Raw genomic sequence first — 18,530 nt, 5'->3', positions numbered from 1 at the left:
AAATAGACTTATTAAGTAAACTGGTCAGATCTCGACACGCATCGAGAATATGGAGAAATTAGAATTTAATTACGATCATAGTCGACAATTAATTAGCATCGGGTATGTTGATACTATAACTATTATTACCGGGACTATTCGTAACGAAAACCATTCCGGATCCAATACAGAAGATTTCTCGTATATATAGAAAGAAGGAGAATTATAGCATGTTTGGCCAAGCTGGAGAAATCAACTTATTTTGAGAAGTGCTTTTTTCAAAAGTGATTTTGAAAAAAGTACTTTTGCAAATCACTCTGAAAAGCACTTTTGAGCAATAATTTATATTTGGCCAAGCTTTTTAAAAAGTGCTTTTAAAAAATTACGAATAAAGACATGAATAGATTTGCTTAATAGTTAATATTATAAGTAAATAAATAATCTTAAAAATTTGTTATTACATGCAATAATCAAATCTTTTCATTTTATTTAAGTAAAATATGAAAATAAAATTTAAAAATACTTAATTCTTTTAATATAAGTTAAATATATTAAAAATCATTCAACAAATATAAAAGCATTCACCCCTAAAGTCACTGTATATTAGAAAGCTATTCTAAAAATAATAAGAAATATTTATACATTAATATTCTAAGTATTAGGTTTAACAGTTATTTTGGTATATACTATATTTTGTTAAGGGTATTTTTGGTAAGAAGAAGAGTCAAAATTACTTCTGCTTCTGCTTTTGGGAAGAAACTACTTTTTTCTACTTCTCAGAAACTGCTTCTGCTTCTTCCCAAAAGCACTTTTCCCCCCAAAACGCTTGGCCAAATACCTCAAGTTAGGGAAAAAAAGTGCTTTTGAGAAAAAAATAGTTTTTCCTCTTGAGAAGCTTGGCCAAACAGGCTATTAGCCAAATCCCAAATAAAGCAGGATTAGGAATAAATCCCTAAGTAGTTAAAGAATCTCAGCGTAACAGACAGCATAACGGGTGAAAATTTTAATTAGTGATTATAACGGGCAAGCATGATAGGTGAACAGTTACAAGTAAATTTGCTATTTAAATCATTTTGGGAGTTTTTCCTATATATATATACTATAATAGGAACTTATTAATTTATTTTCTCTAGGTTTTGTAGTTTTAAAAAAGTATCTAGGTTTTTCTTATAAATTATATACATTCCCTCCTTAAAAGGCTCTCATCCCATTATTAATGCATTCAATTAAGGGATTCAATTATATCTTTTCCTTTTTTTCTCACTTCTCCTCATTTCATGTGTCCTAATATCTTGCAGATCTCTTCATCTCTCTCTCTCTCTCTCTCTCTCTCTCTCTCTCTCTCTCTCTCTCTCTCTCCTATAGTTGCCCGTCTTCAACAAGAAATTGGTAATTTTGCTTCAGTTGTTGAATGATTTTGGTTGAATAGATATAATGCCATACAACATATTATATGTTCCTATTATCCTTATAATATTAGGAAAACAATTCCTAATCTAACAAATCCAATAACACGGAACTGCTTTCCATAATAGCAACAAAAAAAAAACTTTTTCTTTGCAATTAGAAATCTATACACACGACATAGAATGCCATGCGATTACAAAAACTTTTAGTTGCTAAAAGTGTCTTCAACAATTCAAAAATCGTTGAACTCTACCAAAACTATTACTAATAGGATAATGGCTCGTACAAAATCCAAATATGAAATTGGTCACAAACTTACAATTGTTGATCGCCATATACAATTAATATACAATTATCATACATTTGTGATATAATTTCTGCTACAATTATGATACAACTGTGATACAATTCTGAAAAATTAATATACAATGCTGATCTTCATCTTCTTCAAGTTTCAATCACAACTATAAACTTAATTTTTGATACAATATTGTATTATAATTATATTAGTATTGTATCAGGTATTGTTTTAGGTAATGATGTATCAGATATAAGTCAAATACAACTTTGATACAATTGTGATACAATTATGAAACAAATCTGATACATTTATGATACAATTATCATACAATCGTGATACAATTCAGAAACTTCTTCTTCTTCGAGTTTCAATATAAAATTTTGCCTAAAAACAACTCTAAACTTAACCAATCTCCCTCAAAATTAAGATATAAACTCCAAGATATATTCTCAATCGTTTTCAAGAACGCCCAATCCAAACAAATCACAAATTCGTAAAACCAAAATATTGAATTCAAAGCTTCGAAATTTTTTGGTGATTGTCAATGGAGAACTCTTTGCTGCTGCAATTTTAGAGATAATATCGATGGATTTGTGTGAAGGAGAGATTTGGGTTGATTTGTATGAAAGAGAAAGAAATATTTTAAAATCTTTTTGAATATGTGATGAAAAATGGGCTTGTATAACTGATATATATGAGAGTGTGAGGGGAGGGATCCCGTGTGTGTGTGTGGGGGGGGGGGGGTTAGGGGGTAGGGGAGGATTACATCCTAATTTTAAGGATGCTCTCTTTATTAAGATTTTGTATATAAATAGTAAATATAGATAGAGAATGTAATATTTAAGGAATCTAAGAAAAGTAGTAAATAAGTTTCTATTATAGTATAGCTAGGTAAATTTTTCAATAATTTTTCCTTCAGTTGTGGGCTTGTGGCCCATCTGAAATATTATTCTCATTCATACTCATTGTATTTCCCGTGATTCTAACTTGAAGGAATCTGTTGGAAACGAAATATTAGTCAATAAGAATTCTCTTTTCTCTTTTGTTTTACTTAACTGTTTAATTTCATTGTTCATCTCTTATATTATTTCTTTGATATTTAGAAAAGTGTGTGAAATTGATTGTTAGTGTCCTGAAATACAAAAATTAATTGCTTTGACCTTTAAGCTAAATTTTAGGTTAAAAACTAAACTTTCGGATAATATATAGTTTACTTTTTGTGAAACCATCTTTTAATAGTTTATTTTTCCTAAAAATACTTGATGTGATGTTTTAAAAATCAAACACGATAAATGAACTTAAATTCCATTTATGGGATCATACTGATTAGTACTTTTGTAAAAATGAAGTCATCTACTTTTTTTTTGGGTTGTAAATACATTTTCAAAAATAAAGTTACTAATCAATTCATAATGTCGGTGCTCCGGATATGCCAATAGGAGCCCCATTCTGCTCCAATAAACACCTGACCTGTACATACACCCATCTATCTCTCCCATTTAATATAAGGAATAGAGTTCTCTTTTATATCTCCGGTTTTGAAAATAAAGGGAAAATACATCTCATTTTTAGAAATCATTCAATTTGCTCTCTTCGAAAATGTCGAAATCTCCATGGGGAAATATCGGTGCTTGGGCCGCCGAAGCCGAACGTGCCGAAGCCGAGGAAAAGGAACAGGCCGCCGCCGAAGCTGCCGCAGCAGCGGCTAGGCCTACTGGCGCCGGGAAGGACTCGCAGAGTTTCCCTAGCCTTAAGGAAGCGGCGAGCACAAAGCAGAAGAAGAAAACAAAGATGAGCTTGCAAGAGTTCACGATGCAAAGCACCTACACCACTCCCACCGGGTATGGGTCGGGATCCACTACCCGGTTAACTCCCGACGAGATGCTCCTCCTTCCTACCGGCCCAAAGGAACGATCCGCTGAAGAAATGCAATATGGTGGCCGTCTCGGTGGTGGGTTTTCTAATTATGGTGGGTCCCGCAGTATGGGCCCACCACGCCGAGATCGAGAGGGAGCGGATGGTGAGGGTTCGTGGGGTGGTGGTGGTAATAGAAGGTCATATGGCGGATTTGATGATGATCGAAGGGGCCCACCTTCCAGAGCTTCAGATTTTGATCAACCATCTAGAGCTGATGAGGTTGATAATTGGGCTTCAATGAAAAAACCGTTACCCCCTCCATCACTTGATTCCGGTCCAGCCCGTACCAATCGGTACGGTTCTCTCGGAACCGGAGGTGGTGGAATTTCTAGGGCTGATGGTGATGACAATTGGGGCGCTTCGAAAAGGCCAATTGTCTCGGCCACACCACCACCACAAGGGAGATCTTGGTTCCCAGATTCGAGAGGACCTGAACCAGAGCGTTGGACTCGTGAGGTGGCAACAAATCATGAAAGGCAGAGATTGGTTCTGGATCCGCCCAAGATGGAATTGGGAAGTGAGAATGTGAATGAGACTGTGGTGAAAGTGAATAAGCCGAATCCATTTGGGGCGGCGAGGCCACGAGAGGAGGTGCTGGCGGAGAAGGGTTTGGATTGGAAAAAGCTGGATATGGAAATTGAGGTTAAGAAGGGAAGTAGGCCAACGAGTTCACAATCAAGTAGGCCTGGGAGTTCACATTCAGCTCGGTCTGAAGGCCCAGCGGCATTACAGGGAGGAGTGATGGAAGTTAAACCTAAGCCAAAGGTGAATCCTTTCGGAGATGCAAAGCCAAGGGAAGTTTTGCTTGAGGAGAAAGGTTTAGATTGGAAAAAGATTGATTTGGAGTTGGAGCATCGACGCGTTGACAGGTTTGGATTCTTTACCTATTATTTAACACTTCTTAAATTGGTGAAATTAATGCAGTTGTAGTTTTGTTTTGATACTTAATAAATTGGTAATCTAAAATGGGCTTTGCTTAATGTGGGGTTTTGGTATATCTATGCTGTGCAGTTAAGTTTACTATTATAGATGGTAACTACAACAGTGGTCATATTGGTATGTTTTGTATGTTTCTCAAAGCTCTTAGAATGAAGCCAGCTTCAGAGTGAAGCATGCATAGAAATAAATGTTGACTTACTACTGGATAATATGATACTCAATGGTTTGCCTAATTTCAATAAGTTAGACCAGCATTTTATAATCTTCGTTACTGCAGGGGATGTGTTTATCTTGTTGATCGAATCACCTGCTCTGAACCGTTGGCTCCATGCAATTAGTTCAAAAAAGTTTCTATTTTTCTCACAATTAACATGAAATTGAAGGTGTTTTCTTTTCCTGAGAAAAGAGAAAGTGCTCAGGGAGAAACCTCCACATTTTGGTTAGTTATGAGTAGGCTCAAAAGTTCTCCTATTTCCATGACAACTGAAAAACAGTTGATGCTATACATTATTAATGAGATATTGAGGTTCCTTCCTAGCTGTCAAAAAATTCCTGGCAACTGCTCCAAAAGTCTCCATTCAGTTTGTTCCTTTCTTCTAACCTAGCCCCACTATCACACCATCTGCCCTTCTTTTAGGCTTTTAGCTGAGAAACACATCCTCTTAGCATTTCTTGATGTTTCTCTCCATCTCACCCTCTTTACTTAGTAAAGGCATAATCAAATTTCTTCCCTCCCTACTGCACTCCCAGGACCAAACAATTTTAGGCCCGACCATCACCATCCTATGACAGATCTTTTTGATAATGGATCCTATGACAGATCTGCAAATGGTGAAACCATTTACATGAAAGACAATGCTTTTTGCCTGACTTCTTGTGTAAAGAATCTAACTCAGCTGCTGTTAACAAAGATGAACTATTTAACCTTCAAAGCTGTTTTTGCTAATTAGTTGGAATCAACAACAACAAACCCAGTATGTTCCCAACAGGTGGGGTCTGGGGAGGGTAGTCCGTATGCAGACCTTACCCCTACCTAATGCATGTAGAGAGGTTGTTTCCAATTTGCTAATTAGTTGGAATAATAACCTTATTTTAAAAAAGTGGCAATAAATAATTGAACTTTTGAACCAGAACTTTATTTGGAAAATAAGTGGATAACCGGTAAGGGAAACTCGAAACCCTTGATACCTCCCTTGTTGCCTTGCTTACTTTTGGATAAGAAAGGGTTTATTTAAATTTGAAATTGCTTCCAGTAGCTACTTCCAGGAGCTTAAAATTTTGAAGGGGAAATTTCACTATAATTGAGAGAAAGAAACCAGTAGCTACTTCCAGGAACATAAAAGCATTCAATGGTTTCTCCTTTATCAGTACGTTCCTGCTATTGCTGGTGAGTCTTTTTTATGCAAAATAAGGGTGAGCCTTAGGTTTTGATTTATGTGCAACCGACATAGTAATTCTCCCTCCCATTCGCTAAGCATTACTCTCTTGTATTTCGTGGCGTAGTATCTGTCTTAGCATGGTAATTCGCTCTTGTACTTTTTGACACACCATAAATATGTCAGGACATACCATAAGTATGTCAGGAAAAATCCTATGTCGTGCAAACTTAAGCTTGTTTGTCGTCTACTTTGTTGTTTTCTTATCCAACCACAACAATATACCCAGTATATTCTCACAGACACAGTGTGGGGTCTGGGGGAGGGAAATGTGTACACAGACCTTACCCCTACCTTGTGGAAGTAGAGAGGCTGTTTCATTCTCGCCTCAAGAAAAGCAATATTCAGCTTGTTTTCTTATCCAAGAAAGAGAATTCCAGCCTGTTATTGGACTATTACTCCTTTACCTTTTTGAGCATTGACTATTACTCCTTTACCTGACCTTGTAGATTTCTCAATTGTTGCACATTTAACCTGCCTTTTCAAATGACTGGAAATATGTGGATGCGATAAGTTAAAGGCATCAAGTTACCCATCCAAAAAAAAAAAAAAGTTAAAGGCGTCAAGTTCATGCTTTTTGGTATAAATATCCATCTATCTTATAAATACTTGATTGCAATATTCAGCTTGTTTTCTTATCCAAGAAAGAGAATTCCAGCCTGTTATTGGACTATTACTCCTTTACCTTTTTGAGCATTGACTATTACTCCTTTACCTGACCTTGTAGATTTCTCAATTGTTGCACATTTAACCTGCCTTTTCAAATGACTGGAAATATGTGGATGCGATAAGTTAAAGGCATCAAGTTACCCATCCAAAAAAAAAAAAAAGTTAAAGGCGTCAAGTTCATGCTTTTTGGTATAAATATCCATCTATCTTATAAATACTTGATTGCATCTTTGTTTTCACCCTATTACCTTTTGTCGGATAAGGTTGTTAACGTTTTCTTCTCAAGTCTCTTTTACCTCAAAGAAAAGGAAAGATTAAAACAAGAATTTTCAAGCAATTACGGCTAAATGTGAATCATTATTTTGCAATGTTGTTAGAGAATGTTGCTGCTCATAGTGTAAGTTGAGGAATTGGCGATTTGGCGTGGTTAACCATTCCTCCCATTATTAGAGAGTACTCTTTCCATCCTAATAACAATGAATCACTTCCCTTTTTGGCTGGCGCAAAAAGGTTAGACGATTTTTTAGCTAATGTATTTTTCTGACATTCCAATGTAATTTTTTTTTTTTTTTTTCTGGAGAAATTGTCACATTTCAAACTATCATTTAAACAACTTATCTATCAGACTTCATATTTGAACAGTGTGCTCTTGATCACCGTGCTGGTAAATTCCTGGAATGGAGGGAGTATTATTTAGTGTTCAGAAGAATAGTGGTTTCAGTGAGTGAGTGAAAATCAAGAAGTAGATCAGCTTCATTCCTAAAAGGATTCTAACAAATTGTAGAAAATTAGTGAGAATAAGGGCCTAGATCTGCTTTGTAGATGCTATGGGTGCTCTGTTAAAGTGTTCTTACAGCTGTAACCTATTCATGTTTAAGTGGACATCTTTGCAGAATTTGTACTGTAAGATACCAGTGAAGATGATATTTACCATATTAAGGCATGCTCAAAATGGAGATGCCTCTATTGGTTATTTAGGCTTCTGAAGTTTTATCTAATCATGAATAAAATCATTCTTCTTTTTGGTAATTCCCCTTCCTTGGACCCTGGAGCTTTGTGCACCGGGCTACCCTTTTTTTTCTTTTTGGTAATTCCTTGAAAAATTGAAGGAAATGTTATCAAAAAAAGAAAGTTTAACCATCTAGCTCTTCCTGATTGATTAAACATTTTAGGCCAGACACAGAGGAGGAAAAGAATCTGAAGGAAGAAATAGAACAGCTCAGAAAGGAAGCTATGCAGAGCTCGGGTCATGACCAGACTAATTTACAGAATGTGATTAATCAGAAAGAGAGGGACTTGGAACTGCTGTTCCGTGATTTGGATGACAAAGTTCGTTTCGGTCAGAAAAGGCCAGGCTCTGCGTCAGGCAGGGAAAAGAATCTGAAGGAAAAAATAGAACAGCTCAGAAAGGAAGCTATGCAGAGCTCGGGTCAGGACCAGACTAATTTACAGAATGTGATTAATCAGAAAGAGTGGGAATTGGAATTGCTGATCCGTGATTTGGATGACAAAGTTCGTTTCAGTCAGAAACCTATTCAAAGGCCAGGCTCTGGGTCAGGCAGGGCTACTGGACTTCCTGAGAGAAGCCTTTCTCAGTCAGCATCTTATGAAGATCGTAGAGCTGGTGAACAGATGGACAGGCCTCGATCACGTGGTGGAGATGCGTGGGCAAGGCCAACTGACCCAATGGAGAGGCCTCGATCACGCGGTGGTGTTGACGCATGGGCAAGGCCAAATGAACAAGTGGAAAGGCCTCGATCACGGGGTGGTGGAGATGGATGGACAAGGCCACCAAGTGATGAGAGAAGATCATTCCAAGGAGGTAGAGGAGGTTTTTTTGGCAGCCGGGAGTCTGACAGGTAGAACTCTGGTTCTCTCTCTCTCTCTCTCTCTCTCTCTCTCTCTCTCTCTCTCTCTCTCTCTCTATCTCCAGACACGTACACCCACACAGCCCACGGTTCTTTTTCCTTGCAACTATAAGTTTGCTTCTACTTAGCTACTTATTCAGATTTAACTTGTGCCTGATTTTTCTTGACTTGATCTCTCTTTCTGTCTCGGAAATCTGCTGTACATACCATTCCATAAACTTTTTCTTGGCCTCCGTGTTTTTCTTAAATTTTATTCTCTTTGGGTCTGTCAAGATGTAGGACTGTTTTAAGTATGGTGATTTCAAATGGAATATGGTACAGTCAAGTACTGTGGAGAAATCTGTTATTAAAGAATAGATGGATCCAATAAAACCTGTTTGTTTGAAGATATTCCTGCTTTCTCTGATAATTTCTATTCGTAATGCATCTGTCATCACAATAATTCTCCAACCAGACAGTTGCTCTGGAGTTTCAAGATCTTATATGGAATTGTCTTGCTAATAATTTACTTGCAGGAATTAGTTTTCTATGTTATTGTTTTTGTCTATCTTTTCATCAATTCATTTTATCTTATCTTGGAGTATCACTGAAGAGTATGAATGTCCACTTCTCAATGTATGGGAGAAGGTATAGGATAAGTGTAACTTTTGAAAGGGGAGTGGGATCTCTATTCATAAATTTAAACCCTTAAGTTAATCTACTTTATCAATGAGAATATGAGATTATGGCTCCTGTTTATTTCCACGCTGTGCTGTAAATTTTTCCTTATAATGTACGGTTAAGGGTCTGATTTGCCCCTCTACTATCATAAATAAGCCTTATTTACCCTCCGCTTAAGTTTTCTATCAAAAATATCCCTACAGTTATACATTAGGTTCATATTTACCCCTTACACGTTAAAAATACCCTCCCATCTTTTAAAATCCACGTGGCATCCCCTTATTGGACCAACTGACCCGCCTCATTTTTTTAAATTCAAACCCACCCGATCCAGTAACAGAGTAGCTACCGTCCTACTCTACATCTTTTCCCTTTTCTGTATAGCTAATTCCACAGGTTAGTTTACAGTGTGTTCTAGTATCCTTTTTTCCTTGGCCAGCGAGTGGAAATTTCCCCATCTCCAAAGACAAGAGATCAAGTACATATGCCTTATTCTTTTAGACTGATAGCCAGGGGCGGAGGTACAGTGCTCGATGCGGGTTCGGCCGAGCCCGGTAGCTTTTGTTCAAACTATGTATTTGTCTTAAAAAAATCAATTGAATATGTACAACTTATTAATTTAGAACCCAGTAACATAAAAAAAATTACAATGCCGAACACATAAGGTTCAAATCTTGGTTCCGTCTCTGCTGATAGCAGTGCTTATATTGCTGAGCAGCTAACTTCCACACAGACAAAAATGCAAGAAATTCTCTATCAAAGCATAACCTGAACGTGTTTTTCTTTGTTTTCCCCATAAGCTGAAAAATAATGCTCACTTCTTTCGCTCAGAGCTCCGGTTTAGCAAAGAACAGAAGTCATGGGTCTCTTATGCAGAATAAGTTACATTCCCACTAAAAAGTTCAAAACATATAAGGCTGTTATTTTGGTTGCTGGATCGGGTGGGTTTGAATTAAAAAAATGGGGCGGGTTAGTTGGTCCAATAAGGGGATGCCACATGGATTTTAAAAGATGGGAGGGTATTTTTAACGTATAAGGGGTAAATATAAACATAATGTATAACTATAGGGATATTTTTGATAGAAAACTTAAACGGAGGGTAAATAAGGCCTATTTATGATAGTAGAGTGGCAAATCAGACCCTTAACCGTATAATGTATCTTCTGAGTCTCTTCGTATTATTCTAACTATTGGAGAAAAGTTGTTGATTATGTGGATATATTTCCTCTGCGACATAGTTTGTGACTTTGCTAAGAATTGAAAGTACAGTTATATCAAATGATTGATAACCACAGTGAAGGCGTGGGACCCTAGAAGTATAGCTAGTGACAGCCCCTCTCCCATTCCCAAAGAAACTGTGAAAGGAAAGGGAAAGTGCTTTCATACAGGTGAATTATTCCTTTTTAGTACTGTTGACAGCTTAACGTCTAAGATGTTGAAAGAGGACAGAAGGATGAATAGTAAGTTGTGAATCTGCTGGAATACAGTACTCCATATTTTCTCCAACTTGAAACTTCTTTTTGAGAATTTTCCAGATGTAATGTTTTATATGATACTATTATGTGAACTGCTAATGACTCCTGCGGGCAAGTATATTCCAGTGTTGCCCTCCCGGAGTATGATCCATTTTAGTGTGTATTATTGTGAGTGAACTGGTAGTCCCACTAAGGGAAGAAATGATCTAGGGGACGTAATGCGATTTTACGATGCACTCTACTCATCCTTTTTGATTACTTATGCTGAGTAGTGGCAGACATATGTTATTTAAGGATTTATTTTTCATTGTTTGGTGCTTTATATATTTGTGTAATTTGGCAGGACAAGATCCAGGGACAGATGGTGATCTTCAAGTACTGTGGATTCTTTGGCTTTTCTCGCCTGCTTTTTTGTCCTCTGACAAATTAGAACAGAATAATATATTTCAGACTTTAATCTTTTTGGCTTTTAGTTTTGCTGCAAGGATGAAGCTAGAATTACTGAGTGTTGATATGAGCATTTTTGCTGTGGTTAATTGTCTCGTCTCAAAGTTGTGTAAAAGTGCATTTTTCCTCCATTTCTCTTTGGAGGCAGGGTACCAGGGTACCTGTTTTGTTTATTGCTCCAAATGACTTATGTAACGTGCATTTTGTGGTCATACTTTTTGGTTCTTTTTTTTTTTCTTTTCTAAAATCCTTTTTGTAGGAAGATACTTCTAAAAACTTTGCTTATTTCGATAAAGAATGGTTCCCATATGTTACGACCCAAAATCTAACTAGTCATGATAGCACTTAATCCAACCCGCTAGGTGAGCTAACTTTCAATTATCCAATTTCAATAATAGTTATTAAAGCAATTTAAGTGAATAAAGATCTTAATCTTATACAATCCCTAAGAACTGACAGTACAAATCATGAGCTTCTAAGAATAGAGTATATAAAGCGGAAATGAAATAAATACATAGTCTGTTTGAGTAGTACATAAACAGAGCTTTTATAAATTTAAGGCTACCATGAACAAGAGACAGCTACAACAGGAACGCAGGTATATCTTCAAATCCCGCAACTATCGAGCACAACAACAGCAGTCAACATCTGCACGCAATGTGCAGAAGTGTAGTATCAGTACAACCGACCCCATATACTGAGTAAGTAACAAATCTAGCCTTAGATTGAAAGTAGTGACGAGCTTCTACCAAGATCGGGTCCAAATCCACTAATCCACAACAGTTAATAACGACATAAAGCAAATAATACCAGAAGTAACTCAGAGATAAAATGCTCAGTCACATCATGATTTCAGCAATAATAGTTCTTCCTTTCAAGTACATTAGTGAAACCCCAAATCTTTTGCCAAACTTACCAAAAATGTGAATAAGTTTGAAAACAGAAATTTTTCCAAAATCCTTTCAATAATAAATAAAATATCTCATTTTCATTTCAGATAACCATTGTAAAACAAATGTATCACTATGCTCATCTGTCAACATGTGTGAGAAATCATGAATAATATGATACCGTACAGCATGAGGAAAACACATCTTTATACATATATGTCATGTGTGCATGCCAATGCAATGTATCTCAGAGATTGTACTCATGTACTCACACCTTTCGGAGTACTCAATCTCACAGTCTCGTATTCTCTCTCACTATGCTCAGCACACACAATCACTCAGCGCTATACAATACCTGCTGCGGCGTGCAACCCGATCCCTGTTTATAGTCGACTACGCTCAGTGGGGGTGTGTACAGACTCATGAGGGGCTCCTACAGCCCAAGCGCTATAAGAACGGACAACTCACGTGCTGCTCGGACAACTCACGTGCCATAATATAAATATCTGGATCCGTACGGCCAACTCACGTGCTGCACGGCCAACTCACGTGCAATAATAATATAAGGATCTGCACGACCAACTTACGTGCTATATTATAATATAAGGATCTGCACGGCCAACTCACGTGCTATAGTATAGTATAAGGATCTGCACGGCCAACTCACGTGCTATAGTATAATAAAAGGATCTGCACGGCCAACTCACGTGCTATAGTATAATATCTCACAATCAGGCCCTCGACCTCACTCAGCCATAAAGCTCTCCGGTCTCTAGAGCTCTCAACAATCATGAAAACAGCCCAAACAACAATGATATGACACATCAATAATGAACAATAGAGACTGAGACAAAATAATCAAGTAACTATGACTGAGTACAAAACAACAATTTAAGAAAATAATTCAATATGTACACGACCTCTGTGGGTCTCAACAATACTAACATATAGCTTAAACATGGTTTCTAACATGACTTATAATCAAATTTCCACAACACATAGAGAACACATAATTATCAACAAGTTATTCAACTTTACAGTTTCAACGGGACGGACCAAGTCACAATTTCCTCGGTGCACGCCCACACGCCCATCACCTAGCATGTGCGTCACCTCCAAAATAATCACATGATACAAAAATTCGGGGTTTCATATCCTCAGTTCCAAGATTAGAAGAGTTACTTACCTCGAACAAGCCAAATCCAATGTCGAGCAAGCTAAGCAATGCTCAGAAATTCCATTCTACGTGTATCAACTTCCAAATGGCTCGAATCTAGTCACAATAATTTGACTCAGTCCACACAATTTATAAGAACTAATTCCATATCAAAATGCTAATATTTTTCACAAAATCCGAAATTACGCCCCAAAAATTACCAGTGGGGCCCACGTCTTGAAATCCGACAAAACTCACAAAATACGATAATCCATCCAATTACAAGTTCAACCATACCAATTTCACTCAAATCCGACTCCAAATCGGTATTCAAACTTGAAAAGTTCATTTTTGTGACATTATAGAAATTTCCTTCTATTTCTCTTGAAAATTTAATAATCTTACACAAAAAATTAAGATTAATTCATGGAATATAATCACAAGGGAGTTAAGAACACTTACCCCAAGTTTTGTGGAAACTTTCCTCTCCAAAATTGCCCAACCCGAGCTCCAAAATCCGAAAATGAGTGAAAATATTGAACCCTCGAATTTTAAGGTTCTGCCCCAGCGATTTCCGCACCCGCGGACAAGATTTGCGCACCTGCGCATCCGCTTGTGCGAGCAAAACGTCGCATTTGCGGATTCCACTCGTCTTCCCAGTTTCCGCTTCTGCGCGCATCCGTCCGCATCTGCGCTCACGCAGGTGCGGAATTTTCCCTCGCACCTACGACCAATGCCTCACAGCCCTCTGTCCGCATCTGCGCTCCTACTCGAGGTTTCAAATCATACCTAACAACCTCAAAAATACGAACTATACACGGATTCAAGCCTAATAAATTTTTTAATTTCCGAATTCTACAAACGACGCCGAAACCTATCAAATCACGTCCGATTGACCTCAAATTTTTCACACAAGTCACATTTCACATTACAGATCTATTCAAATTTTCAGAATCGGATTTCGACCCCGATATCAAAAAGTCAAACCCCTGGTCAAACTTCTCAAAAATTCAACTTTCAGCAATTCAAGCCAAATTCCACTACGGACCTCCAAATAATTTTTCGGACACGCTCCTAAGTCCAAAATCACCATACGGAGCTATTGGAATCATCAAAATTTGAATCCGAGGTCGTTTACACATAAGTCCGCATCCGGTCACTATATTAACTTGAGCTTTAAACCTTGGAACTAAGTATTCCAATTCCTTCCAAAACCTCACTGGACCCGAACCAATTACTCCGGCAATTCACACAACAACTGTAAAGTATAATTTGAGCAGTAAATGGGGAAACGATGTTGTAATACTCAAAACGACCGGCTGGGTCGTTATATTCTCCCCCACTTAAACATACGTTCGTCCTTGAACGTGCCAAGAGTTGTTTCCAAGCCATCAAATCACTGTTCCATCTTACCACACACGTACCCGAGGGTGAACCCACATCACCCTATCCCACATAGGCCTGACTACACAATACAACTGAAAATTATTAATTTAACCTTAGCCCATAAACTTTGGAGTTTAATTTTTAACCTTTAAAATTTCTTTCAAGACACAAATCTTGCATTTACACACCGTATAAGTCCGAACAAGTTGCATCGAGCTATACCTATAACCCCGGATATAATCAACCAACATATTACACAACTCACATGCTCGTAACACCATTCCTGATCGCAGTGACTACTCCAAAACCAACCGCATACTAGTATTAAACCCATATCGAACCAAACCTCATCCCAAAACCTTCGTACACTGTTGATAATAAAAGAAGCACGTGAAATTTCATGACCACTTACCAGATCAACAAGGCACAGATCTCTCTCACCGCAACCAGAACCATAATCCCTTTCTGAGCCGACTTTCAATATTATACTCCCGAATATACCAAAATCAAACCTGATAGTACCCATTCTAGGTCCAATGACCTTATATTACTAAATACAACTGTTCCATAGACATGCCTCACCGATATAACTCAGAGCCACAACTCGTGCCATCCGTGCACTAATACGCAACAATTCAAATGTACCCAGTCATGGAAAATGACTCAAATGAGAGAACTGCCCCGCCAGATTAACAAGTACCTCCATAACGAAACGCTGAAAATTCATCATACACTGTAGAACCATCACCCGATTCTAACACGAGGTTCATATTATATACCCCGAGCCACCCTGCTCCAAATTAATAATGACGGAGAGGCAATTGACAAAAATACCACACAAAACCTGAAAGGACATAACCATTACGCTATCGATCATGTAATACCCAAATAATCATCACACTTAAATTCCGCTATAAAGCTCAAATAGAACCGCATCATCTGTGCACATAACCAATGAATCACAACTCCTCGTAACAAAAAGGAGTAACTCACAGATCATTTGAGAACACGAATAAGTTCAACATCAACCGAATGACACATCCCTTAATAATAGCAGTATGGAGCCAACCATTCCGGTTCGGTGTAGAATACACATCTTAATTGAGCCTATCAATGGACCCCCAAATCAACTCTGGTCACCCACAGTAGATAAATAACCCTCCGAAAATTCACCGCGACTAATTCATAATTCATCATATCATCTGACTAGCTTCAGCCACGACTTCACATCCGCAACCATGTACAATCTGCTCCCGAAACTCCCAAATTCCAAATTCATAGGACACATAAATCACTATATTTCATTCCATCTCCACCGCCCGAATGCCTAACACCTCTCTCATACATGATCATCCCACGAGAAATACTTTAAAAGTTCTTCCGTGTCACTTGACAAAATTTGAATATCACAGTCTATCAACCATGTGAGTACCGCAATACTAATTTATACATCTGTAAGTCAAAATACAATGTGCCTTCTGAAATCTGTTCCTTTCTCATACAACACCAAGTAGTAATAGTATTCATCTAGTTATTTGAAACCGTCCATATTGTCCAACATTCGTTACCTTCTCTTCAAGACTGTACTGCCACCTTGTATATGAAAATCTAGTTTTCGTACAACACATAACATCTATATTTCCATCATGTGAAAGGCACAAAAATCTTATTATCAACTTTGAGTCACCAATAATTTACATACCATTTTAGTTAGAAACCTTTCTCTTGCTTCTTTTCAGGAGAAAATCACAATACACAATACGTTCTCCACACCGGTAGAAACCATCAAGAATACTTTGGAATCCATTTGCACCTAATCAAGCCCTTAAAACTAAATTCCTCTAACTTGACCAAGCCACGCAGGTCGCCAAGTCCAGGTGTATTGCCACAAAGCACCTGTAGAAAACCCCCACATCATATGCACCCAAAGAACCGATCTTATCCATTAACCTACTACCCAGTTGTCCTATTTTCTCCGAGTCCCTTCCGAATTTGTCTTCAGATTGATACTTCTTCTTGCTAAAATACCATGATCTTTAACTATAACTCACCCTACAAACCTTAGCATAGAACCAAAATGCCCTACGGCCCATAAGCAACTGTATTCTTCTTAAGCACCTTCAAAAATACCACAACTATAACACTCACTTTGAGAATACCTTATGTGAATTTGAAATTGTTCTTCTTACCTTCCTTATACAAAAATGTAGAATTCATAGTCATATAGAATTTTCGCAAGTCCAGGCACCATTAAACGCAAATCTCATATTTTTATCCATACATAAGTCCGAAAACATTCTCAATTGCTATATATAATTCTCAACCCACTGGAATTTTTTCGGGAGTTACCCACTTTGCTCACATCTAATTGCACCGCCCAAATGGGCCAAAAGATAGATGCCCCATTAGCACCACAACACTCAAAGAAGTAACTTTACTTTAACACCACATACCAAATTCATATTCCGTACGCACTACATCATTCACCAATAACAACTCAATCATCCCATGATTTCTTTCATATACTCATCCGTGCAATATAATCCGTAACCAGGAATTTTTCTTATTCGATTCATTTTCGAACTCCACCACTGCATGTCATCACTGATTCCCAAGTATACTTTAGACCCAAACAAAATTTGACACATACCCATGAATTGATTTGTCTATAGCAGGCTCCCCCACTTGGCTCAAAGCCATATATTAAAATACTCCATAATTCACAATACCCATACCCTATTACTGTCATAATACCGTAGTCAGTGCCACAAAATTATTCTCAAGCTCATTCAATGCCAACCATAAAAATACACCAAATCATCCGCTAAGATTGCAATCATTCTCTTGATACCCAGGTCGACTTTCTCAGCCAAATTCGAATTCAAATCTCTACACATACGCCCCACTGGCAGAAAAGAAACCCTCCACTCATATTACAAGGAACATACCTACGTAGATTACTCTCCAGGAGATAACCCACCTCGCTAGCCTCAAATTGGCATCTTGTTATTTCTTTTCGCAACCACAATTTCTACGCAATCACTAAATCTTTCTGAGTCCAAACTCGTTAACCAGACCTGAGAGTTTAATTTGTCTCACAATTTAAACACGTAAAAGATCTTTCAAAACATTCACACTCGAGACTGTACGTCACATCAAATCAAAAATCAAGCATCCAATGGTCTTCCCTTTACATATGAAGGAAACACTTCTCGTTATGTTCAAATCGTCTTAACACATCCCGCGGTCACATCATACCCATCATACCGCCATTTCACCGCTCATCGAGCCACAAATTTCACTATAGGGTCATCACCGGACATATAAGTCCAATTGTACGAGTTACAACTGAATCTACCGAGCTTAAGCTGCTGTCTAACCATGGCCTCAAGTCCTCCAGACTGGCCCACCACCAAAACACAGAATACTCACCTCGAACCTCATTCATAGAATCACAAGACGGCGATGCACATCTGATACTGAGCGCTCATGTGCGCATACGAATACGTGGAAGGAATTCAAAGAGTTAATGTCTCAAGCTGAATCAATCTCACACGATAAGGAAAGAAAGATGGGAAGTATATATCCTAAATGCGTTGTAGCCTCTCGAAGATAAGTATGGACGTTATCATACCGATCCGCAAGACTCTACTAGACACTTGCTCATGACTTGTAGAACCTATGAACCTAGAGCTGTGATACCACCTTGTCACAACCCAAAATCCAACTAGTCGTGATGGCACCTAACCCAACCCGCTCGGTAAACCAACTTTCAATTATCCAATTCCAATAATAGTTATTAAAGAAATTTAAGTGAATAAAGATCTTAATCTTATACAATCTCCAAGAACTGGTAGTACAAATCATGAGCTTCTAAGAATAGAGTATACAAAGCGAAAATAAAATAAATACATAGTCTGTTTGAATAGTACATAAACAGAGCTTTTATAAATTTAAGGCTACCATAAATAAGAGGCAGCTACAACAGGAATGCAGGTAC

The 18,530-nt window shown here is 37.7% G+C and overlaps 1 protein-coding gene and 1 long non-coding RNA gene across 2 annotated transcripts; one reads left to right on the top strand and one right to left on the bottom strand.

The window, feature by feature from the left end:
- Positions 1-3,141: 3,141 nt before the first annotated feature.
- Positions 3,142-11,310, top strand: LOC104101254 (eukaryotic translation initiation factor 4B1). Its single transcript, XM_009608705.4, has 3 exons — positions 3,142-4,473; positions 7,821-8,507; positions 10,995-11,310. The coding sequence occupies exons 1-3, from the start codon at positions 3,287-3,289 to the stop codon at positions 11,017-11,019; spliced, it is 1,899 nt and encodes a 632-aa protein (XP_009607000.1). The 5' UTR covers positions 3,142-3,286; the 3' UTR covers positions 11,020-11,310.
- On the bottom strand, positions 7,900-8,698 carry LOC138900552 (uncharacterized). Its single transcript, XR_011411646.1, has 2 exons — positions 8,584-8,698; positions 7,900-8,551 (listed from the first exon to the last, which is right to left on the bottom strand). It is a non-coding gene; the product is annotated as an uncharacterized lncRNA (long non-coding RNA).
- Positions 11,311-18,530: the final 7,220 nt, after the last annotated feature.

Source organism: Nicotiana tomentosiformis, chromosome 10, assembly GCF_000390325.3.
Source record: "Nicotiana tomentosiformis chromosome 10, ASM39032v3, whole genome shotgun sequence".
Taxonomy (NCBI): Eukaryota; Viridiplantae; Streptophyta; class Magnoliopsida; order Solanales; family Solanaceae; genus Nicotiana; species Nicotiana tomentosiformis.
This window is presented reverse-complemented; position numbering and strand designations above follow the sequence as displayed.